The sequence below is a fragment of the Rhodnius prolixus genome, unplaced genomic scaffold (genome assembly GCF_049639745.1).
Source record: "Rhodnius prolixus isolate KJV_2025 unplaced genomic scaffold, Rpr scaffold_11, whole genome shotgun sequence".
Lineage (NCBI taxonomy): Eukaryota > Metazoa > Arthropoda > Insecta > Hemiptera > Reduviidae > Rhodnius > Rhodnius prolixus.
The window spans coordinates 5,560,473-5,587,057 of NW_027411625.1; the positions used below are offsets into that span (position 1 = coordinate 5,560,473).

Below are 26,585 nucleotides of genomic sequence, written 5' to 3' on the forward strand. Positions count from 1 at the left end.
TCCTACTTCCAAAATTCACGTTAGAAGCATACGAACATCAATCTTTATGGCTAGACGATCTTGTTGATTTTGGGAGCCTATGATAGCGATCAGCAATAGATAAACACGCTTCATGTAAATTGGAAGATGTTTATGTTCTAAAATTATTCTTAAAAAAATGATCAATTTAATTTTGATTTGTATTTACTTATTTTCATTTTTTGTATTAACTTTATGGTTTAAATTTAGATATGAGCCGTCCACTGCACAATTCGATTGACTCCATAAAACAAAAAATTAGAGAAATGCGATGAAATAATGTACATGTTTTTTATAATTCTGTTTATAATGTAAATTCAAATAAATTTACCGTTATCATTCAGCGCATGCTACTTGAATTTGAGTTGAATTAGTGCAACGATTTACATTAGAGCACTGAGTTAATCAAAATTTGTCATTTAATGGTGTTAATCTTTTTTATTTGGGAAATTTATTATAAATTTAAAAAGCTATCACTGAACCAAGTGCTTTGACACTTAAATTTAAGATATTTCAAAAAGTAGTGTTAATCGATTTGTACAATGAACGGCCCATTTATAAGAGCATTTAAACAAAAGTATGCATTGAAGAAATCACGTTTATTCGGTTTGTAGTTTCTTTCAGAAAATAAAGCAATAATAGTTACTAACGAAAGCAAAACTTACCAGCGGCAATTACTTGATAGAGACAAGGTGTCTTCTGTTCACCAACTTTATTGGTGCCCCAGCAAGAGAGAGTGCCATAGTCCATTTCAGACACGGGCGTATAGTTGAGGGTAGATCCTGTGCCAGACGCTGTATATCTAGAAGGAGGTACCTCTGCCGGTTCTCCAGAATTGTTGAAGGTCCATTTAAAGGTGACTAACGGCGGATTGGCGTCCACTTCACATTTCAAGACTACAGTTTCCTGCTTCAACGCACCGAGCAGTTCTTCCTTATCCTCGCGACATCGTGGAACGTCTGTAAAAAAGTTTAGATTTATTTATCTACGAGTATTTATCTCGTATTATAACTATATGTCTTGGTTCTGGGTTCGATTCCTGTGGTCTTCACCTTTTATTTTATTTTTATTTTTTAATTTATTATTAGGAAGTTTTGTGTGAATCTGATTCCATCTCCGTCCTTAGATTCTGACACATATTTGGACGAAAGGCCGCCATTTTCTATGAATTATTTGATACAAATTCTCTTAATCATTACATAAGCAGTGGAATTTGCTTGTTTCAAAAGTACGTCTTGCTTTACAATCACAGTACTGTGTACCTGCATCATTACAATGGTACAAGTTGATACGGTGCATGTTGCTTTCCGTTTTGTATCAAACATTTTTTGTTGAAGTGTTTTGTTTTGTTTTTTTGGAGTGGGGACGGGTTTTTGTGACTTTTCCCCCCGAGGTTAGGTATCATACTTTTTCCATCCCAATTTAACCTCTACATTCAACATTACATCACGTTGTATTGTCTGTTTCCTCTGTGCTCGATTCGTTGTTTTTTAATTCACTTTTAACTTGATATTCAAATTTTATATGTATTATTTTTCTTTTCTTAGTATTAAAACTATTATATTATTGTTATTATACTATTATATTATTTTTGTTATACTATTATACTATTATATTATTTTTATTATACTATTACATTACTGTTATTATACTATTATATTATTTTTGTTATACCATTATATTATTTGTATTAAGCTATTGTATTATTGTATTTATTGTTATTATATACTGTTATATTACATTGTTATACTATTATATTATTGTTATTATACTGTTTTTTTTTGTTTTTTTTTTTGCGCATCAACAGCTGAGGTTATTAGCGCCCGGAGCTTTTTCCAGTGCACTGCCGGCCTCCGGACAGTGTTCTCTCGTTACAGACAACACTGTCCATCACCGGACAGTGAGCTGTAAGAAGCTCCTAGGAAGAGAAAATCTAAGGGTCAGCTGCTGGATTCGAACCCGGGACCTCCGCGTGGGAGTCCAGTATGCTAACCGCATAGCTAATCCCTTCCCTGTTATTATACTGTTATATTATTTTTGTTATACTATTATTGTATTGATCACTGTTTTACTACTTTACAATCGAAAATCCAAAATAAATACCTTTATTTACTGACTTACTGAGATTGACACGATTAATAACAACTGCGTATACTAATATAACGAAGTTATCTGTCATAATTTTGTGGTACACAGTGAGCAGACAGATATGAAGGCAGATTAGATGGAACAGCCTGTTGTATTTCCACAATATAGGCACAATTAATTGGAAATTCCAAGTCGGTGATATTTCCGAGAGAGATAATTGCGCTTCTAACTATCATCTCAAATATTTAAGCCAGTCCATTGCTGTCTTCACTTGAGCCAGCAATAAATCTAGGTTTAGCTTCATCTATTTGAGCTTAAATGTAGCACATGTTAACTTTTATTCGAATTAGGGTTAAAAGAACTGAAAATAATTGAATATATTTATGTAAAACCATTTGCTAACTAATCAAGTTACATGGGCAATGAACCTCTCTTTATACGAACATCTGGAATTTACAAACATGATGTTATATTCTTATTTAGACTAAGTTAGAAGGTGAAATGGTTATAAAATCACAGAAAAGAAAATAGTACGGATAAAAAGGTCACCATTTTGGCTAAGTAAATAAAGATGGCGTAACAAGTAGATGAGGAAAAACCTGGTTCTAACACTAAAACGACGTTCACTTGCGGTAATTAAATTGAAATTTCAATAAAAAGAATGTGTACGAAAAAGAAATCCTTATAATCCGTATAATTATTAGACCACGCATTATACTCAATTTACACTATAAAAGTCACAATTTTGGGTAAGTAAGAATTGGTGGCATAACATGTAAAGAAATAAAACTCAAAAAAGTCTTCTAAACAAGATGGTGCACTTTTTGTTGGTAGATTTTGTTAAAGATTACCGCAACTTGTGGGTTACAAGAAATAGTAACTAGTCAAGTCAGGATCAGAAATAACATTTCTGTTACATTAAGCTAAGTACTATGGTGTGGCTATAAAATAACAAGACTGATGCTGCTACAGAAGAACTATGCATGCGCCAAATCATAACGGCCGACAGCTGTACAGCGTAAAGCCTTCTCTTTCGATTGCTGCGTCTCACGTGTGTTTGTAGAGAAATCTGTCTGACAGGAACCGTCGTTTGTATAAGAGTTGTTAGTTTCGTTTTGCCGAAAACATGATACTACACATGTAGTAGAGCAACGAATTGTCGTGAAATTTCACATCAAAACTTGATAAAACCGCTACTAAAACTTATCTTTTATTAAATGAAGTTTATGGCGATGAATGTTTAACACGTGCGCGAGTTTTTGAATTATAATTAATCAACATTACTACCGTGAGGTGCTTGCTCAACTCCGGAAAGAGTAAGGAAAAAATGACCCGATTTGTGAAAGCACAAGTTACGGGGTTCTCCATCAAGACAACGCGCTAGCTCACACTGTATTGTCTGTCAACACGTTTCTAGCCAAGTACAACATCCCAATTTTAAGCCATCCGCCTTATTCGCCTGGCCTGGCCCCATGTGACTTTAGATCTGTTCCCCCAAAGTCAAATCTGCATTAAAAGAAACACGATTTCAGTCCGTTGAATATGTGAAAGAAAAAGCGGCACGCGTCATGCAGGAGCTCACAGAAAAAGACTTCCAGCACTGTTTCGAACAATGGTAAATTCGCATGGAGCGTTGTAGGGATAGGAGAGAGGTGTATATTGAAGGTGATAATAACTAAATATGTATAAATTTAAAATGAAATGTTTTGTAGCAATAGTCTCGTTATTTAATAGCCACACCTCGTATTTAGTTGAGAGGCGCCGAGTGTGAGAAAAGGGATTGTAAATGAAATAGAAATTGGTTATTTACAGTAATAGTTGTTATTTCAAATAAGAAAATAACTAATATTAATGTCATTTAGTTATTTGAAATAATCCTAACTTTATTTCAAGTAACTACTTATCTAATTTATCGCTTTTCGGTTAGCCTAGGGAAACTAGCTACAGTTTTTCAGGCTGAGCTAGCTGCAATTAGGTTCTGTGCTACCGAGATTGAAGGGCGAGGAATTATTAATTCTAAGGTCGTAATCTTCTCGGATAGTCAGGCTGCTCTACGGGCAATTAATACCTATCAGGTTAACTCAAAACTGGTTTGGGACTGTCTGGGTGCCCTGAAGGAAATTAGTGACCAAAATAAAGTCTTTCTGGTCTGGGTACCTGGTCATTCAGGACATAAGGGTAACGAAGCGGCAGATCTATTGGCCCGGGAAGGCTCTGAGAGATACTTCGTTGGCCCGGAGCCCTGTTTTGGGGTTCCGAAGTGTGTTAAGACTGCGACCATTAACTTATGGGTGCAGAGTAGGTCTCAGGAGTGGTGGCTTGCCACCACTGGGCAGAGACAGGCGAAGGAGTTTATTAAAGGCTATTCGCCAACGCTGACTGCAGAATTAATCCGTCAAGGCCGTGGGGCTATCAGGATGATTGTAGGCCTATTAACTGGCCACTGCCGACTCAGAAAACACATGCATCGCATGGGCCTGGCAGATGATAGCCTCTGTAGGTTCTGTCAGGAAGAGGAGGAAACGGCACTACATGTGCTGTGTCAGTGTGAGGGGCTCGTGTGGCTAAGGATGTTACTTCTCGGGGAGGAAAAACCAAGGCCTGTGAGCTTTACCCAAGAGTCGCTCTCCAGCATTAAGAGTCTAATTAAAAGGACAGGTCTGGAGGGTGAGCTTTAAAGTTAGGGGAGCCACAATAGACCCAAAGGGGTCGCAGTGGCGTAGGCCCTGAGGCCGCCCTAGTCTAATCTAATCTAATCTATCTAATTTATCTGAAATATGGCCCAACTCTGTGATTCAAACGTTCTTTTCCTCCCCTTAAGGGTAAAATCCCTTTTTCCGGACTTGAGGGCCTCAAAAATGGTTCTTTCCAGTGATAATTAAATTTGCAAAATTAGACAAGATCGCTATAATTCTAAGTAAAAGAAAGAAGAAAAGTAAAGTAATGCTCTATGTGGTGAAACGATGTAAAGGATAGAAGTCCTTCATCAGCAAACTGTCCAGCTACGTATGTCCCATATCTCCTGCTGTCAGTCCGAAAACAGAAGGGTCGTGCAGTCTTTCTATGCGCGGCGGCTGTGGAAATAACTCTGTACCAAGAACTTGGACTTACACATGACTTTCAAGTTGACAGGATTGCTGGTACCCTTGCCTTCCGTATTGGCTGCCAGACAGGTGAACTCGCCAGCCGTATTCCTGGTGACACCTTGAAGTACCAGCGAATGGTCGCTCAGGATCACACCTCCACTCACATTGTGGTGCATTTCTTCTCCCTAGAGGTGGAAATCAGAATTGAATCTTCATAATTCATACTTAGAAGAAAAAAAAAACCTTACAGACAAAATTACATAAAGGTATATAAATATTTTAGTCATCATGGGAAAGAATCAAACTCAAGAAATCTTCTTAAACAAATCTTCATAGTAGACACAGATGCAATCATCTAAGTGCATGTTGTCTCTTAAGTCGTAATAATTGACTGGTTAATGCATTCACACTGTAGGTCGAATTTTACGGTGCGCGGTAAACTATTTGTACGCAGGATTGCAGAGATTGAATGCGGTTGAAATCGGAACATTTGGTTGAAACCCACCAGTAGGATGCCGTTACGTCTAAGAAAGGTTTGATTAGTCTTGTACAAAGGTAGGTGTTTTTTTTTAATGCCCAGCCTAGATCTGTAGTCTAAATAGCTGAGTATTCACTTTCTGTCTTTTAAAGAATGTCTTTTGCTGATGTACATCTCAAGGTAGCGGACGTCATCAAAGGCAAGAAGAGGAACTTGATTTGAAATAAAGAGGAGAGGACGTAAATTCTTCTAAGAGTAAAAGTAACGTACATTTACTTCCATTTTGCAAAATCCTCTATTTTTTAAACTATTTTCCCAAAAGCGCGAGTTAGTACTGAATATTATTGTAGGAAATAACTAGGTTAGAACCCGAAGTAAAAAGACCCACCATACGTATTCTAAAATTCAAACACGGATTGATCCATATTTGAATATGTATTTACATCTCAAAATTTGAAAAAAAAAATCAGCCAATTAGATTAGGATTAGGAGAACCAATTTTACAACATAGGCATACACTTTTTAGCGATCTTTTGTTGTTCCAAAATCCAGCACTACGGATCTAACAATATTTTCAATTTGCTACATTACCCAAGAAACTTTATTATTTATACGGAGTTATCAGAGAGATTGGTAAAATACACTGCTTCTTTGAAATGCCATATTAAAAACTGAAATGTTTGATTATGTAATGTTTAACTGAAAGTCCGATTAAGAAGTGCGATTTTACAGTAAGCCTATAATTTCCTAGGCAGTTGCCTAAGGGATTCACTTTCATGTGGATAAATCGTGTTTTAAGCCTATCTATCAGTTGGATTTGAAACCTTATTCACTATACTATGGTTCTGTGGGATCTGTGACATTTTCCTTCAACAGTAGTTAAAACTGTCTGGGTAGCACAGTTGTATAAGGGTTGATCGTCAAAAAGTGCACGAAAAAGCGTCACGTTGGAAAACACCCAACTTTGACAATTTTTTTCTCTTTTTCTATAAAAGATAAAATTCTCAAATTTTCTTTAAAATATAGGGAAAATCCTCCCTTATGACTGTGATTTTTTTTTTTTTGCAACAACCCAGATCTAATAGATTTTTGAGAAAAAAAGTTGCCGAAAATGAGCAAAAACGGCATTTTCAAAAAATGTTCTTGTTCTTCTTCTTGTAGTTACCTTTTTTTTTGTAAACAACGTAGCGTGAACCGATTTTCATGAATGAGGTGTCATTTGATTCGAAATTTTATGTAGATGTGCCTTTTGGGGGGTCACGACGCTGTAAATTGAATAGGAGAGGAGTTGGCCCCCATGTATGTGAGGCCCCCTCTAAAAATTATTATTACTAATAACTCAGTAAATCTTAGCCCGATTTTGATAATATTTGATTACAGTGCACACGTATAATATTAAAACCTTTTTATATAACTTAATTTTTTTGATAAACATCTAAGATTCTGGGCGCTCTGAGCTTTTTTCATTGCACTGCGAGTCTCTGGACAGTGTAAGAAAGCTCCTAGGAAGAGAAAAATCTAAAGGACCAGCAGCTGGATTCGAACCGGGGACCTCCGCATGTGAATCCAATACGCTAACCGCATAGCTAATTCCTTCCCTCAAATCACATTATTATCATCAGCATCATTATTTTAACTAATCTAAGAACATTGGCGCCCGAAGCTTCTTTGACAGTGTTTCTCGTTAACCAGACCACAATATCCATCCCCGAACTTTGACCTATTAGAAGATCCAAAAAAAAAAAGCATCTGGATTCAAAACGGGGAAATCCGCGTGAAAAATCCAGTATGCTAATCGCTGAGCTAATCCTTTCTCTGAAGTTAATTATTAAAATTATTATTGTTTAATAAAAAATTCTAAAGTTTTTAGGAACATTTAATTTTTTTTTTTTTTTTGGCGCATCAACAGCTGAGGTCATTAGCGCCCGGAGCTTTTTCCAGTGCACTGCCGGCCTCCGGACAGTGTTCTCTCGTTACAGACAACACTGTCCATCACCGGACAGTGAGCTGTAAGAAGCTCCTAGGAAGATAAAATCTAAGGGTCAGCTGCTGGATTCGAACCCGGGACCTCCGCGTGGGAGTCCAGTATGCTAACCTCATAGCTAATCCCTTCCCTAGGAACATTTAATCAAAAAATTGTTGTAAAAATTGTGCGCACAGCAGATTTTTTTGTTGTTGTTGCAACAACACTGATCACTTAAAGTTGCGAACGTTCATGTACAAAACAATAACAAGAACAACAATAATAATAACAAAATAAGAAAAAGTATTTTAATAATTTGTTGTTGAAGTTCCCTCAGGTCTGAGTGCGTTAAAATAGGTTTTTATTGAGTTGTTACAACCAAGGAATAGTTTATCAAGTTAAATTGAAATACCTATATTGTAAAGGCTTTAATTCCAGTTCTCCCATTAATTCTTACCAACAAACTTCAAACTCATTTATTTAAAGTTTAAGAAAATGGCGTGGTGTTTTGTCTTTGTTAAAAACTAAGAGACAAAGTTAAAAACAAAACAAAAAAGCTATAAAATCGAATACCTATAATGGTATATTGAATTTCCGCTATAGTGCTTTTATTGCGTTCATACAGATTGTATGAACTTTCAATTTTGACCAATTAAATCTCGGAAATCACCGAGAACATTCTCCTTAGATTCTATAGATTTTAATTTTTGCTAATAATTTCATTAAAACAATATTTTTCCCTAAAATTTTGTAAATAGGTGGTAGTTGCAAGTTATTAATACTGAAAATATAAAGAAAATGAAGGGAAATCAGTACGTGAGGGAAATGCTCGCAGAGAAACCGAATGAGGAACAAAAATGGCCGACTACCCTTCCCAGTAATCGCCTATTTTTCTCAGGCGGGGCTTAACGTCCAACTACCAATTAGCTGACGGGGCGGAAGCTCATACTTTACTATAAACAATTTATTCCAACAAATAAAAAGTAGTCATACGCGGGATTCGAACTGGGGACCTTCTACACACAAAGCCACTCTCTTAACCACTAGACCAACACCCGCAATCTCCTTTGGCCTCAAAGTTCTAAAGATATCGTAGCGCAGTCTCTCGATTGCAACGCAATCGAACAACAAGTGAAAGGCGGTTTCCTCCTCTTCCTGACACAGACTGCACAAAACGGTTCCGAGCTAATAAGCCCTACCTTGTGCAGGTGCTTCCTGAACCTTCCGTACCCCGTGAATAGGCCTGTAATCGGAGTAATCTGATATCTGCCTAAGTCCAGAGTCTCTTTGGTTCTTTGTTTACACAGCAAGAGCCGTGTTTAACCCCAGGAAGCATCACCCAGTTCTTTTCACGTTCTCTCCAGATCCAATCTCTGAGAGAGCCTCACGAACTGCACCCTTGTTGATCCCCAGGACTGGTTCCGGGCCAATGAAAGGAGTACTAGCTCCATTCCTTTTTACATTCCCAAACCAGGGAAGAGGTGGTTCTGAAGAAAGTAAGAGCCTTCAGTGCAGCTTGGCCGTCCGAAAAAATGCAAATCTCCCTATTTCTAAGATCCATTCGCAGATTTTCCTCAGCACAGGTTTGAATTGCAAGAACCTCGGCCTGAAAGACGGTGGCATATCTCCCAAGAGCCCTCTCAATGAGTATCTCAGGTTTAGCCCCATACACTCCAGCTCCTGTCCCGCAGGCCATCTTGGAACCATCCGTAAACCACTAGGCTCCCATCTGGCAATGTTCTGTCCAGTTTACCCTCCATTCAGTCCTCGATCTGATGATCACCTGAAATGGAGCCTCGAAACTGTATCTAGAACAGATACTGTCCCTAGGTGTAGATAAAAATATAATAATTCAATGATACAGGACATACGCGGATCTGTTCAATGATTCAGAAAAAAAAGGTATGTTACACAGAAATTGATAAAATGAAATCGTTCATTTAAAAAATTATTAATTCACTTGGGTAAGCACGAACGGATTACAGGTTATTGGCCGAAGAAATAATAGTAAAAAGATATTTATTAGTGTAAGAAGCTTAGCGATGCTATACATTTTATTTAATCCACATTTACCATCAGCATTCAATTATAATAATCTAGGAACTCTCAGATATAATGCACAGAATTAAACTGCAACATATTACAAATTAATTAATAAATATGTATTACAATTTATAATGCAATCAACTAACTCGCAGTTTATTGGACGATAATTAACACATTCAAGGCTAAAGTTAATTTAAAATGAATATTTAAAATGCGAAGTTAGCTGTTAAAATTCAATTACAGCGTGGTTAATGTAAAAAAGCGAGAAAACGGTTGTCTGTTCAATATGTAATAGACGGTGAACAAAAAATGCGTGCCCTGCCTAATGTAAGAATTTTAGACGTAATTGTTAAAATGAATAAAAGATGAAAGTTTGTTTTCATGATTAACTATTAAAACATCAGTAGCTTTGCCAATTTTTATAAATATAATAAATTTTAAAGGTAGCAAAATAATTGAAGAATTGAAACACCAACAGAATCACTAAGAACCTCAGATTTAAAAAAACCGTTAAAGGAATATTCTACTCCTTCTATGCAGTCCTCCATACCACTGTCCATCACTGGAAAGGCTGTTTGTAAGAAGCTACTAGAAAGAGGAAATCTTAAGGCCAACAGATGCATTCGAACCTGGGATTTCTGAGTAAGAACCTAATATATAGGTTAAACCACATTTTTCTTGAGATTTCAATTTGTAAGAAAAATGTGGTTGAACTTAAATCTGTTTGTTCATTTTAAAGAAGCTTTGTTCATGAAGCTGTATTTCCGAATTTGAACGACTAGATTGTGCATATTCTAGCCGTCGCTATAGATATGGCCGTTGGGAGCCACAATTCACTAATTTGCTGCTGGTCATACTAGTATTTCCTATTTTTACTTTGTTCATGATGTTCTATTTCTTAATTAGAACGACCTGATATGTACTCGTATATTTTAGCCCTGCTATATGTATGGCAGTTGGGATCCACAATTCACTCACTTGCTGGTTATTCTAGCTAGTATTTCCAAGTTTTCCTTTGTTTATGATGTTCTAATTCCTAATCAGGACGACCTGATATGTATATTTTAGCCCTGCTATAGATATGGCAGTTGGGAGCCACAATTCACTAACTTACTGGCCATTCTAGCTAGTATTTCCAAGTTTTGCTTTGTTTATGATGTTCTATTCTTTAATTAGAACGACCTGATTTGTATATTTTAGCCCTGCTATATATATGACAGTTAGAAGCCTTCTTCTTCTTGGGAAATTCAAGCACAAAAGCACGGACTCTTTCTAAGAGTACAGGTTAAAACATTTTCTATTTCTAGCATTAACCTGGTATCCATTGGTGCTACTATTATTGCTTTCAGAGCTAGGCCTTATCCTTAGAAACACTAAACGTTTGCCTAACTGCAGACCAATTTAGGCTTCTTACTAGGCTTACTAAGGGCATCTACCCTCCAACTATAATACGAGAATGTAATTATCTAACAATCAGTTTAAAGATCTACAACCACCTCTTTCTGGTCATACAAACGACTAACCTAATAATTATGCCAGTAAATATATAGATGAGGTAAAACCATCAATAACATTTTGTCAATTAAAACTTTGATAATTGCTGATGGCGGAAGTCTCACACCAACTGCCTGCGGTGCTCTATGTCTTGTTTCGTTTAGTTTTATTTTATAAAAGTTACCCTTAGGCAGGATTGAACATTTTTAAGGGCGGATACCAAGAGTGGTCTTTATTTTCTAAACTAATAGCACACTCAAGAGGCGAACAGAATTTTGTCATATACGAACAACGATTTTTTTACAGTTTAAGAGGAATTATTTGCCCTTTTATACAAATTTTCAAAGCTGAGATTAAATTGTTTTGTTTTTTTCCTGAGTAAAAAGAGAAATCTAATACACTCTCATTGCATTATTTTACTACCATTACTCAAGGTTATCTTCTTAACCAAAAACTTACAGTTTAAAAAATCAAGTATAATGGGTTGATTAAACGCCAAAAGGTACACAAATCTGCAAGTGCCTAACACTTCATTTAAGTAATTTTACTGATCTAACTTTTCAATAATATTTTTTAGAATTTATTAGATGTCACAGACCTTTATGCTGGCTATTTTCATTTGGAAGTATTATTTTGTTGTATTAACTCTAATCCAAATTTTGCTTGTGATTTATCTTTATTACGTCCTTAAGTTTCCCGCAATTTGTCGTGCTTCTCGACCTTACTAAATCTCTGTGAACTCTTTTTAGATATCTTTATGATTATCCAATAACTTTTAACTACATATATCTCCACCAAATTCTATAAATATGAGAACTTCTGCAATTTCGTAAATCATTGTTTTCTCCTCTCCAAACGTAGGAATGAATTCCCCTAGTCCACAATTTCAACAATGACGGCTCTAAAAGTAGTGAGTGCGCCATTTTTACGAAGCTAGTTCCCATTTTAAACTCAATGCTGCTGTTTCAATATTTTTACGGCAGAATTAATTGCCGATAATAAATGTTTATCCCATTCTTCTGATCTGCAACGCCCCACAGTCTTAAGCTATAGAAAAATCCTGACAAAGACCGCTCCTTCCTTTCATTTTAATGATCTGATTTGATTTAATTTGAGTTCCGTACTGTTTGGTTTTTTACTTTCAATAACCCATATTTGATGTTTACAAAAAATGTAACAACAACAACAACAAGAACAATAACAACAACAACAAGAAGAACAACAACAAGAACATTTTCTGAAAATGCTGTTTTTGTTCATTTTCAGCAACGTATTTCTCGAAATCTATTTAATTTATGTTGTTGCAAAAAAATTATAGTTATAAAGGAGAATTTGGAGTAAGATTTAAAGAAAATTTGGGAATTTTATCTTTTATAGAAAAATAGAAAAAAATTGTCAAAGTTGGGTGTTTTTCAACGTTACGCTTTTTCATGCAGTCTTTGACCATCAACCCTTATACAACTGTCCTACCGGACATTTTTAATGAGAGAATTTACATATATACCGAAGTAAGCTTATAAAGTTTTTTATTGAGTAACACATAGTGTATAGTGGTTCACGAAACCGGTTAACCTATCTCAATAGCCCACATTTCCTATTATTTCCTTTATTTGCTACAACTTATTAACCACTTATAATTATTGCATTTTTACAAGAATGAAACTTAAAAGAAACTGATATAATTTGGTAACTTGGTTAACCGTGATTTACTTGATTGTTAATGGTTAGTAGTTACTTCTTCTTGGTACAATGTTTAAGGTAAAGATTTGTCTATATGTTACTTACAACTTTTTTATTTTAAAAAAGTTAAGAAAAAAATTTGAAGAAACAAAACGCTAAATCGAAACATATAGTCGATTAAAAAGAAAAGATTAAAGAATACATTTAAAAAAGTCTTTAGATCAACTACAAAATCTACTTGGGGAAACAAAGAATGCATATTTTAAATTTATAGTCGATTAAAAAGAAAAGATAAAAGAATTTATCTAGAAGGCATTGTTGCCTTTAAAATATCAAAGACGGTTTAATTAACTCAATGTAAATAAAGAAATATCTGGTGTGTCAATCTCATGTTTTAAATTTAATTTCTACATTGCACCAAAAACTAACTAATGACATATTATTGTTGAAGACTATTTGAAGAAAAATAAAAATAAAAAAACAGCCGGTCACTCTGTTTAGATAACCTTAATTTACCAGCTGATCCGCCTGGCCAGTTACCGGCGGCCATCTTTAACTCGTCAGTCGTGTCTCTTTATTAACGTGATTTTTTAAGTGAATATTAGTGCGTGTTAAAGTGATATTCTATTTTATAAAGTGTGTTTAAGTTATACTTAGTGTGTGATATACAGTTTTAGTGCGAATATTGTTGTGAATTATTTTAAATAGTGTCAAGTTTCAAGTGCTATTGGACTGGTGATCTACTGAGATGTTGATGGATATTCCTTAAACAGGTAAGACTCTATTATCAATAATTTATTTTAAATTTCAATTAAATTTTTGCATGAAAATTGCATGTTATCCAGGTTCAGTGTTTGATTACTACAATTTAATTGTAGTAATTGATTACTACAAAAAATAAGAGTATATACACTGATTTCTAAACTTTTTTTAAGTAGTCTTCAATCTCTTCTTTTTGATTGACTATATTACTAAAATAGTCTTTTTGTTTCCCCAACTGTTTTTTTTGGAATGGATTGCCCTTCATGTATAATTTAATCTTTCCTCTTTAATCGACTATAAGTTCTAATATATCCTTTTCGTTTCCCCAAATTGTTTTCTAGCCCTTTTTTCATCTATTCTTTAATTGACTAGAAATTTAAAATTATTTTCTTCGTTTTCCCAAATTGTTTTTTGGAATCGATATCGAAACACTGTTATTGTGTTCTTTAATCTATTCATTTTAATCGACTAAAAGTTCATAATTACCTTTCTTTGTCTCAACAAATTGGTTTTTAGGATGGATTTCTATTCCTTTTTAATGATTTCTTTCTATCGACCAAATGTTCATTATTACCTTCCTTTGTTTCCCCAAATTGTTTTTGGAATGGACTTGTATTCCTTTATAATGTATTCTTTATTGTTGCCTATTTATTCCACTCTAAGTTCAAAATTATCATTCATTCAATTGATATCTAAACCTTTATATAGTATTCTGTAATCGTAAACTGAACTTTAAATTCTACATTAGTCTATTTGTTTCCACAAATCGTTTTCTAAACATTTCTCATGAATTCTTTGATATAACTCTTTTTATTCGACTAAAATTTCCAAATTAGCTTTCTTTCTTTCCCCAAAGTATTTTCTAAAATTTATGAATTTAATATAATATATTTTCCCTATATTTATTCTTGGAATGGATAGCTAAACCTTTTTAATAATGTATTCATTAATCATTTCTTTTTGCTTCTCATAAAATCAAAATGATGGTTAACTGAATTGATATCTAAACATTTTCAAAGTATTTTTTATCGTGTCTTTTTAATCAACGATAATTTCTACATAAGCGGTTCTGTTTCCCCAAATTGATTTCTAAGCCTTCTTTGAAGTACTCTTTATTAATGATTATTTTATTATTATTATTTTCATCGACCAAGGGTTTAAAATGAGTATTCATGATTTATCTCAATTTTTTTTTGGGGGGGGGGAATCATATAACAAGTCTTTTTCAACGTATTACGTAGTGCTTTCTTTCTAATCGAATAAAAGTCCAAAATTACTTTACTTTGTTTCCCCAAATTGCTTTTTTTGGAATGGATCCTTATTATCATAATTTCTATTAATCATAACCTTTTAATTGACTGTAAGTTCAAAATCGGCATTCATTGTTTCCCTAAATTGCATTTTGAAATTAATTTCTAAACCGTTTTTATTTCTTCTTTAATCAGTAGTTTACGAGATACTCGTATTTGAAGTTCAAGTTTTCACTCTGTAAAACAGAAACAAATTTTAACTCTTAATATCTCGTTTTCAGCACGATAGATTTTTACAAAATTTAACAGAATTATAGACAATAGTACACTTCATATACAGGTAAAATATAATCAAAATCTATGGAGTAGTTTACGAGATATTTGAAGTTAAAATTTTCACACTGTAAAACAGAAGCAAACTTTAACTCTTAATATCTCGTTTTCTGCTCGATAGATTTTTAGAAAATTTTACACAATAAGAGACAATAGTTGTCTTCATATACAAGTAATATATAAACATAATCTATGGAGTACTTTACCAGATATTTGAAGTTAAAATTTTCACACTGTAAAACGAAAGCAAACTTTAACCCCATGTAACTCGTTTTCTACACGATAGATTTTTACGAAATTTTATACAATTATGTACTAAAGTTGTCTTCATAAACAGGTAATATTTAAACAAAATCTATCGAGTAGTTTACGAGATATTTAAAGTTAAAGTTTTCAGTCTGTAAAACGAAAGCAAACTTTAACCCCATGTAACTCGTTTTCTACACGATAGATTTTTACGAAATTTTATACAATTATGTACTAAAGTTGTCTTCATATAAAGGTAATATTTAAACAAAATCTATGGAGTAGTTTACGAGATATTTGGAGTTAAAATTTTCAGTCTGTAAATCGAAAGCCAACTTTAACCCCATGTATCTCGTTTTCTACACGATAGCTTTTTACGAAATTTTATACACTTATGTACTAAAGTTGTCTTCATATACCGGTAAAATATAATCAAAATCTATCGAGTAGTTTACGAGATATTTGAAGTTAAATTTCCACTCTGTAAAACAGAAGCAAACCAGGGTTCGAGGATGTGATAGGATGGTCGTATCATCGGCATACAAATAAATTGTAGTGTTAGGATGGAGGAGAAGATAAGCCGTATACAGGGTATATATGTTAGAAATGGGGTGAGAATACTTCCTTGAGGGACTCTTGCCAGGATAGGGTAAATGGAAGAAGAGGAAGAGCGTTGGATAACTTGAAAGAAGCGATCTGATAGGTAGGACTTCAGGATAAGACAGTAGGTGCTACTAGGAAGGATAGATTTGAGCTTAGCTAGAAGTCCTTGATGCCATACTTTGTCAAAATGCCTGTGAGACATCCCAGAAAAAGTCCTGGGCAATATTGCTTAAGCTTAAAAAAAGGTGTTAACAGTGTCCACCATACGGTGACAATTTCGAAATCCGAACTGGTAGTCCAGGAATAGAGACCGAAGATGATAGGATGTTTTGCAGGCGAATTAGGAGCAGCCTTTTCAGCAATTTCCCGAAAATTGTGCAGGAGGCTGATGTGTCTGTAGGTTTTAGGATCAGGGGAAGGTTTGTTTCTGGTTCCAGACGATGAGGAAGTGTATGGTTCTTAAAACGGAGTTATATTTCGTGGTAATGAATACGATTAACTTTATTGGGAAGCTTGTATTAGGATGTTAGAAATGATGTAGCGGATATAAATGTATTTGTATATACATACTAATCTATAAAAACAGTTTTTCGGAGTCAGCTGGCCTCAGTAGAGATATTTCTAAACAGTAAATCTGCGCGATTAAAATACATTTTTAACCATATGTAGCATAAAAGAAATTACAAATTATTTTAAAGATTTGTAGTAGTGTGTTTGGATTAAATTTGAATGTCGTTAAACTAATAATGAGACTTGTAATACATGGTGAACACTATAGTTCCTTAGTTCCTTGCAATTAAAATTGCTCGCCCGAACTGTTTCCAGAGCTAGCCAACCAGGGTAGGTCTATCAGAGCACTAATTAATTGTGGTCGTGAATAAATTACGTGCGCTACAGAAACAGCGGCAGGATATTTCAACCAGAAAACCACTGGTACCTGTAGTGGCCAGCTTGATCTATCGGCCGTGGTAAAGCATGCTCACTAATCCTCTGGTAACCGCTAAGTTTTGCTTAACGATTTCCAGTACAACCAAGATTTGTAATGATTCTTTAATAGATATCATGTAATACTGTGTGAAGTTAGGATATTTAAATTCACTCTTGTTTGACATACAGAATAACAAACTACTTCCTTATTTTTAGTAGAACATCGCTACAATAACTTTTTAGTTAACAAGTACCATATGTAATAGCGTGAATGTATTTATTGGCATGAATGATTTTAGCAGTGAACGTGTATTTTTTGCCAGAATGTTGGTATGAATGTTAGATTTAGGCTTTTAATCCGGGGTTGAAAGAAATTTATAAAAGTATTTAAACCCCGCTAGGTTTAAATTCATTTAGTAATAATTCATTTTTTAATTTGTTCATTTTAAAATTTTAAGTTTGTGAGAGTCTACTAGTCGGACGGACTACTGTCCATTGTTACAAGTGTTTTTTGTTTTGTGTATGCATCTAAAATTATTGTAATGTTCGAAAATTCTTCCACTTCTTCTTTTTGCTTGGCACTACAGTCCATAAAGGACCTTGGCCGCCTCAATAATGGGGTCATACGAGGTGTGGCTATTAAATAACGAGACTGATGCTGCTACAGAAGAACTATGCATGCGCCAGGGAAGGGATTAGCTATGAGGTTAGCATACTGGACTCCCACGCGGAGGTCCCGGGTTCGAATCCAGCAGCTGACCCTTAGATTTTCTCTTCCTAGGAGCTTCTTACAGCTCACTGTCCGGTGATGGACAGTGTTGTCTGTAACGAGAGGACACTGTCCGGAGGCTGGCAGTGCACTGGAAAAAGCTCCGGGCGCTAATAACCTCAGCTGTTGATGCGCCAAAAATAAAAAAAAAAAAAATGCATGCGCCTAATCCTAACGACCGCGACAGCTGTGCAGCGTAAAGCCTTCTCTTTCGATTGCAGCGTCTCACGTGTTTGTAGAGAAATCTGTCTGACCGGAACCGTTGTTTGTGTAAGAGGTGTTAGTTTCGTTTTGCCGAAAACATGATACTACACATGTAGCAGAGCAACGAATTGTCGTGAAATATCACATGAAATTTTGGTAAAACCGCTACTGAAACTTATATTTTATTAAAAGAAGTTTATGGCGATGAATGTTTATCACGTACGTAAGTTTTTGAGTGGTTCAAGCGTTAAGCATTATCGGAGATAATGATCGCCCGGGTAGCCATTCCACGTCCAAAAACGGATGAAACTATCCGATTATAATTAATCAACATCACTACCGTGAGGTGCTTGCTCAACTCCGTGAAAGAGTAAGGAAAAAACGACCCGATTTGCGGAAGAACAAGTCTCGGGATTCTCCATCAAGACAACGCGCCGGCTCACACTGCATTATCTTTCAAGACGTTTCTAGCCAAGTACAAACATCCCAGTTTTAGGCCCATCCTAGCCTTATTCGCTTGGCCTGGCCCCCTTGTGACATTTATCTGTTCCCCCAAAGTCAAATCTGCATGAAAAGGGACACGGATTTCAGTCCGTTGAAGCTGTGAAAGAAAAAGCGGCACGCGTTATGTAGGAGCTCACAGAAAAAGACTTCCAGCACGGTTTCGAACAATGGTAAATTCGCATGGAGCGTTGTAGGGATAGGGGAGGGGTGTACGAGGGTCGTTTGAAAAGTCCGTGCAAAGTCAGAGAGATAGCACTACTGGCGCGTATCGAGGTTATGTTTAGTTAGTAGCATCTCTTGGAAGAACACACACCAAGTTTCAGCCAGATCGGTCTATTTCTTTGTGTTTGGCATTCGTTTGAATCGAGGAAGTCAAGTGATTTTCAAAAAATGGACGAAAAAGAATTTCGTGTGTTGATTAAACACTACTTTATGAAAGGCAAAACGCCTCAGGAGACTAAAGAGAAGCTTGATAAACATTATGGTGACTCTGCACCTTCGATTAGAACAGTTTATAAGTGGTTTCAAAATTTTCGGAGTGGCCATATGGGCACAAGTGACGCTGAACGTTCTGGACGCCCTGTTGAGGTTACTACTCCAGAAATCATTGATAAAATCCATGATATGGTGATGGATGACAGAAGAGTGAAGGTGCGTGAGATTGCTAGTGCTGTGGGCATCTCGAATGAACGGGTACATAATATTTTGCATCAACATTTGGACATGACAAAGCTATCCGCAAGATGGGTGCCGCGATTGCTCACGCTTGACCAAAAACGAAATCGTGTGAAGTGTTGCAAGGACGGTTTGCAGCTGTTCCAGAAGAATCCGCAGGACTTTAAGCGTCGTTTCGTCACTGTGGATGAAACATGGATACATCACTACACTCCTGAGACCAAAGAACAATCTACGAGTAAACAATGGGTTACCAAGGGGGAATCTGCGCCAAAAAAGGCGAAGACCGTTCCTTCGGCCGGAAAGATTATGGCGACTGTCTTTTGGGATTCGCAAGGAATAATCCTCATCGACTATCTGGAAAAGGGTAAAACTATTACAGGTGCATATTATTCATCGTTACTGGACCGTTTGAAAACCGAGCTGCAAGAAAAACGCCCACGATTGGCCCACAAAAAAGTCCTTTTCCATCACGACAACGCACCAGCTCACACCTCAGCAGTTGTGGTCGCAAAATTAATGGAAATAGGGTTCCAACTCGTTTCACATCCCCCCTATTCTCCAGACTTGGCTCCCTCGGACTACTATTTGTTCCCCAATATGAAGAAATGGCTGGCGGGAAAAAGATTTTATTCAAACGAGGAGGTGATTGCAGAAACGAATGGCTATTTTTCAGACTTGGACAAATCCTATTATTCGGAAGGGATCAACAAACTAGAGCAGCGTTGGACGAAGTGTATAAGCCTAAAAGGAGACTATGCTGAAAAATAAAAAAGGTTTACCCCAAAAAATTAAGTAGTTTTTATTTTTGCACGGACTTTTCAAACGACCCTCGTATATTGAAGGTGATAATAACTAAATATGTATAGATTTAAAATAAAATGTTTTACAGCAATAGTCTCGTTATTTATTAGCCACACCTCGTACATTCTTCTCAAAATCTTTCTTACCCAGACACTGAGAAAGCGTTCATCCCCCTTAGTAAGAGCCCACGTTTCGCTCCTGTACATCACAATAGGTCAACGATGCTCTGTGATAGACCTGTGTTGTGTACAACCGGAATTACTGGAGTATACCTTGTAAACTTTAAAGAAAATCAGTTATATTCCGATCATATGGCAGTAGAATTATCCATAATTCAATTTTTAATTTGTTCATTTTAAAATTTTAAGTTTTTGAGAGTTTACTAGTCGGACGGACTACTGTCCATTGTTACAAGTGTTTTTTGTTTTGTGTATGCATCTAAAATTATTGTAATGTTCGAAAATAAACACATTATTATTAATAATTGTACTGCGTAAGGCGGGTAATAGGTATTCTTAGTTTTATGGAACGGACTGTCACTTGGAAAATAGGAATGAACCGTCAGAGAGGATAACATCACATTGGAAGCTCTAAATCGATTTAAGAAGTTGAAAGGTCTGAATATAAAAAGTACCTGGCTGTAACTTTCCATTCTATTTCAGTGTCACCTGATTTTATTAAATAATTGCCTTTTGTTTCAATTTGAGAGAAACACCCAATATAGTATAACAGATCACCGGCGTCCAGTTTAACTGTAATAATAGTACAATCTCGAGACAATGGAGCATCGCTCACAAGTCCTCCCTTTGTACGGCAAGATTCCTATCAATTGGCACTAATTGACGGTCTGTCAAGAGCGTGCAACTGAGAGGCCATTTTTTTTTCTCTCTCTCTCCCCACCCCTTCCAATTTCTCACATATTCCGAGCGCTTTCTCTTTGGCTGACAAATCATGGTCCAAAGAGTAATGGGGTCGTACGATTTATTGTTCCTATTTTACTTTTTTGTTTATTAATAATGATAACTTTAAAAATTAACCTGTCGGCCAACCGCCAAAATAACAACGTACCCTTTCACCAATCACCGGAAACTGACGTCTCTTAGGGAAGTCCCTAATAATCAGTCTCTGCCTGAACAAAAAGGAAGTACTATATTCACATTTGTCGCAACCACCCTTAAAGGAAAATTTCCGGAAATAAAATATACAAATCTAAGTATTTATTGTACTTTATTTTGAAAAGAGAGGTAAAAAGCTTTCCAGAAAAATCTTAAAATAAATTGAAGAGTGAAGTGGTAATTTTGGTTGGTTAATTTCATTCCAAATCATATTACCAGGTCAGTCAACAAAATTCAAACTTCGTGCAATGTTCAAGAATTATGTTGAACACACAATATACAGAAAGTCAGAGATACTGGTTTATCGATTATTTAAAGAGGATTTCGATAGTCCTGTCTACTTTCATGATTATTAGTGACCTCTAGCATATGTTTTGAAAGAATTATCAGATCTTGAAAGAGCAACCACTCGAACAATCGGGAGTATTGCTCAATTGAAATTGTAGACTCAAAACATGTTGAAACATGATTTTGTGACTCATATTTAACACTGCATTGCCAATGCTCGAACTTAGTGAGTTATTGCCAATGTGGAGTCATATTGACTCCATAATTTATTTTTATCTTTTTTTTTTGCATTGATTTCAAATTTTAATAATAAATTTGCATTAAAGGATGAGAAAGAATAGGAATTAAGGACGAAAAAACAAATTTTGTCCACAAATCGGCTTTAAAACATTTCACGCAGAAGGAATTAACTTCAACTTAGGATCGCAGTGAATTTCAGTATTTTCTAGAATCCTGACTGGACTGCCTTCTGATCAGGGACTTTTTCATTTTTTTCAATCACTGTGCACTGTTGTGACACGGATCTGAAATTACCCAATTCGCTACAAGTTTTTGCTGCAATTCGGTCAGAAAATCAATTCTAGAAAGAGGCTTTTTTTTTGTGCCTTGATACTTTCTATGAAAATTATGTAAATTTATCAAATAAGCATTTAGGCAATAATCTGGAGTCAAGTTAATAACAGAAAATCTACTTATATTACCAACCAGGAGTCGAAATGACTACCGATATATTCACCTGTAAAGCCAATCTGGAGTCAAAATGACTCTTATGATTCCAGTAAACTAATCTGTAAAAAGAAACTAAGAATTCCACGGTCTTCAGCTCATGACTATCGAATGGTGAGAGAGTGGAGATATCATATCTAAGAGCATTTCGGGATAGCTATGAGATGTGGGGAAACAGAGACCATTCCTACCTTTTTTTGGAGTCAAATTGACTCCAGATTGGGCAATGCAGTGTTAATGCATGTAGTGTACTAAGCGTCGCGTAGTTTGAGAGGGCGACGAAGGGTTCTGCAAGGTTCCTCTCCAGATGATATGCAGTAACATTTTCAGAGGCTGATTCAGCAAGGGAGTCTAATAGAAGACTACGCTACTGGTGAAGTATTTATTGGTGATATAAGTCGCTTTCGAATTATTTAAAAAAAAAACGTCTGTATACATGTGTAACATTGACTGAGATATAAAATAAAATAAATACAGCTTTATTCAATATTCAGTCAGATGTGGAGCTGGCTACGGACAGCTAACAATACACAAATACTATCCCCTTGAAGCTGATAAATCAATCATCAAGCAAAACAAACTGAAATCAATATTCTCGAAATGAAATCATTCAGTATTCAGAATTAAGGAATGGTTCGCATACCCACTTGTTACAGATTCCCAATAGTTACCATAAAATTTGGCAAACAAAAGAAAACTTCTTATATACTTTCTAAATTTGTTCAGAAGGATGGACAATTTAAATGCTCTTCAATTTAGTGCTGTTTTTTTTGTAAGATGAAGAGAAAAGGTTGGTTATTGCAACTCACTGAAATGTGATGGACAGACCATCAACAAGAGATACTGTAATTCAAAATATTAAGCAAATGTAACGTTCCCAAAGTTTATCAATTTTTACCGCTTTACCAAAGTTTACCAACTTTTCATGAATACAATTAGAAAACTGCAAATTTGCATGAATGTAAAAGTAACTGCGTACCATAACTACCCATGTATTTGCAGAAATAAATCCAATAACACAGGAAATACAGCTAATCGAAATATGAAGGAAATGTAAAGCTCCTCAAGTTGATCACCTTATATCTCCTCCATCAATACAGCTAGAAAGGTGACAATTGTGCAATATTGTAGAGGTAGAAAAGTACAATAATTGCATATGTAATTACTTAAAGATTGCACCAATAGCACAACCGATACAGCAGCAGTTCGAAATATGAGGGAATTGTAAAACACCCAAATTTTATCATCTTCTTTCTCCTTCAAAAATAGAGCAAGAAAACTGCAATTGTGCTGGAAAATTATGTTATAGTTTGGGAGCTTTGCATTTCCATCATATTTCGAACTGCTGTATCTCCATTTCTACTGGTGTAATCTCTGCAAAAATATGGACAATTACAGTACTCGATTACCTCTACAATTGCGCACATTGGCAGTTTTCTAGCAGTATTTCTGAAGAAGATATAAGGTGTTATAGTTTGGGACCTTTGCATTTCCCTCATATTTCGAATTGCTTTATTTTCATTTCTATTGGTGTAATCTCTGCGAAAATACGTACAATTGTAGCACTCCTTTACCTCTACAATTGTGCACAATTGCAGCTTTCTATCTGTATTTCTGAAGGAGATATAAGGTGTTATAGTTTGGGAGCTTTGCATTTCCTTCATATTTCGAATTGCTGCATCTCCACGTCTACTGGTTATAATCTCTGCGAAAATATGGACAATTACAGTACTCGATTACATCTACCATTCCACATAATTGCTAGTTTTTAGCATTGTAGGAAATATGAAATACTGCTAGACAGCTGCAATTGTGCACAAATGTAGAGGTAATAGAGTACTATAATTGTCCATATTTTCGCAGAGATTACACCAGTAGAAGTGGAGACATACCATTTTGAAATATGGAGGAAATGTAATCTTCCAAATCTATAACACGATCTCCTTCAAAAATACTACTAGAAAGCTGCAATTGTGCACAAATGTAGAGGTAATAGAATGCTGTAATTGTCCATATTTTCGCAGAGATTACACCAGTAGAAGTAGAGATACAGTATTTCGAAATATAAAGGAAATGTAAACTTCTAAATCAATAACACGATCTCCTTCAAAAATACTACTAGAAAGCTGCAATTGTGCACAAATGTAGAGGTAATAGAATGCTGTAATTATCCATATTTTCGCAGAGATTACACCAGTAGAAGTAGAGATACAGTATTTCGAAATATAAAGGAAATGTAAACTTCTAAATCAATAACACGATCTCCTTCAAAAATACTACTAGAAAGCTGCAATTGTGCACAAATGTAGAGGTAATAGAATGCTGTAATTGTCCATATTTTCGCAGAGATTACACCAGTAGAAGTAGAGATACAGTATTTCGAAATATAAAGGAAATGTAAACTTCTAAATCAATAACACGATCTCCTTCAAAAATACTGCTAGAAAGCTGCAATTGTGCACAAATGTAGAGGTAATAGAATGCTGTAATTGTCCATATTTTCGCAGAGATTACACCAGTAGAAGTAGAGATACAGTATTTCGAAATATAAAGGAAATGTAAACTTCTAAATCAATAACACGATCTCCTTCAAAAATACTGCTAGAAAGCTGCAATTGTGCACAAATGTGGAGGTAATAGAATGCTATAATTGTCCATATTTTTGCAGAGATTACACCAGTAGACGTGGAGATACTGCATTTTGAAATATGAAGGAAATGTAAACTTCCAAATCAATAACACGATTTCCTTCAAAAATACAGCTAGAAAGCTGCAATTTTGCACATATGTAGAGGTAATAGAATGCTATAATTGTCCATATATTCGCAGTAGATGTGGAAGAACCGTATCTGAAGTTGCACTATGGAGTTGCACTGGCTTTGGGTGCAGCTAAATTGGAAGAGCCTTTCTAAACATAAAAAAAATTGGTAAAATTAAAATTCAAAAATTTGAAATGAAAAAGCGAGGTTTTTAGAAAATCTTAAGATCCTTTTCGATTTCAGGGGACCTCAAAAATGTATTATGAAAATTTGGCACGGTTTTATAGAACTATGTTGTCTTAAGGAGTATATAATATGTGAAAGTGGATACAGTAAGGACGCTCACATTGCTAAGGATTGGGTAAAATTGGTTAATAACTTGGATAAGTCGAGCCGAAGTTTCAACATGGTAACTATGGTAGGAGGTGGGGATGTGCTGGTGACGTCATCACAGTGCTGAGCCGTTGATAAGAACCTTCTTAATATCCACAATTAAAGTTCTATTTGTGTAATTGTCGCCGCTCCAAGGTGAGGAATTTCAGTCGACATTCTGATGTCTAATGAGATTGTCAACTACGCTGAGTTATTACTAAATGGGGCTAGTTAATAATAGAACAGAGCTTATTGTATTCACTCCAGCATATAGCCCGCCTCAAACATCTCTAATCAGCCATTTTGGAAAATAATGGGAATGCCAAGTGAAAGCAATTATGAAAACAACGCCTTCTTAGTTACTCTTAATACCCAGTGTTATATTGGGTTGGCATCGTATCAAATCTCCTATATTAAATTATTTGGCGTGATTACTTGTTCTGAGGTCTCCTTAGGGTTTGATGTTTTGATAAAAAAGCTATATGTTCAGCCTCCTTTTCTCTATATTTGTTGTTATTATTATTATTATTTTTAACACACAACTGGGTATCGTCGGGTCTCAAATTTGACCCGCGCGATTTTCTTTTGTGTGGCATTTTGTTGGAATTAACTATAAACATCTCTCCTTCTCTGAATTCTCCTCTTTTATCCTCACCAACAATCGACCAGACAAATCAGTCGTTCTTCGAGCAGTGCAAGTAAATAAAATATAGGTTTTGGGTCAGATTTGAAACCGACAATACCGTTTACGTTATAACTTTTTTCTTAATAGTTTTTTTATTTTTATGTTTTGGAGTTTGTTTTCTGTTCTTTTTTTTTTTTTTTTTTTTTTTTGGCGCATCGACATCTTGGCCATTAGCGCCTACTATCATAGTTCTTCTTATTTCCTTATACTACACGAGCTGGGATGACACATGTGCAGATTGTTTTCTGTTCTATTTTTTAATATTATTCTATAATATTAAATATTATATAGTAAATATTACATAATATTTAATATTATTGCTGATAACTGGTTCTGTTCAGTTAAGCTGGTCCATGAACTAGGAAAGCTAAATTTGTCTTACTCGGGGACATTACGAAAAAAATAAAAAAGAAAACCCCCCTTATATAATTCCAAATAAAAATAACTACCGTCGGAACTTCATTGTTTGTTTTTACTGGCAACAAAACGGTGGTGTTTTGTACCAAAACGAAACAAGTATGTTATACTCGCATCATGATAATTCAGTACTTGCAGAATTATGGAAAAATGCAACTTTTGCATTTTTTAACTTATTTTTTTTTGGTTTTTCTTAATCTTATGAAACAAATTTAACAAAATATTCATCATTTTCTAAGAAAAACTAAATCGACTTTAATTATATCAATGACCTTTTTAAAAGTAATGAGCAT

At 35.2% G+C, this 26,585-nt stretch overlaps 1 protein-coding gene across 2 annotated transcripts in view; it reads right to left on the reverse strand.

The window, feature by feature from the left end:
- The window catches only part of side-IV (sidestep IV transmembrane protein), a 141,657-nt gene that overhangs the window by 20,611 nt on the left and 94,461 nt on the right, over positions 1 to 26,585 (reverse strand). For both annotated transcript variants that reach the window (XM_074138817.1, XM_074138818.1), the window contains exons 8-9: positions 5,218 to 5,377; positions 684 to 977 (exon numbers count right to left, since the gene is read on the reverse strand). In XM_074138817.1, the coding sequence (XP_073994918.1) occupies positions 684 to 977; positions 5,218 to 5,377 (454 nt within the window). The remainder of the gene's footprint in view (positions 1 to 683; positions 978 to 5,217; positions 5,378 to 26,585) is intronic.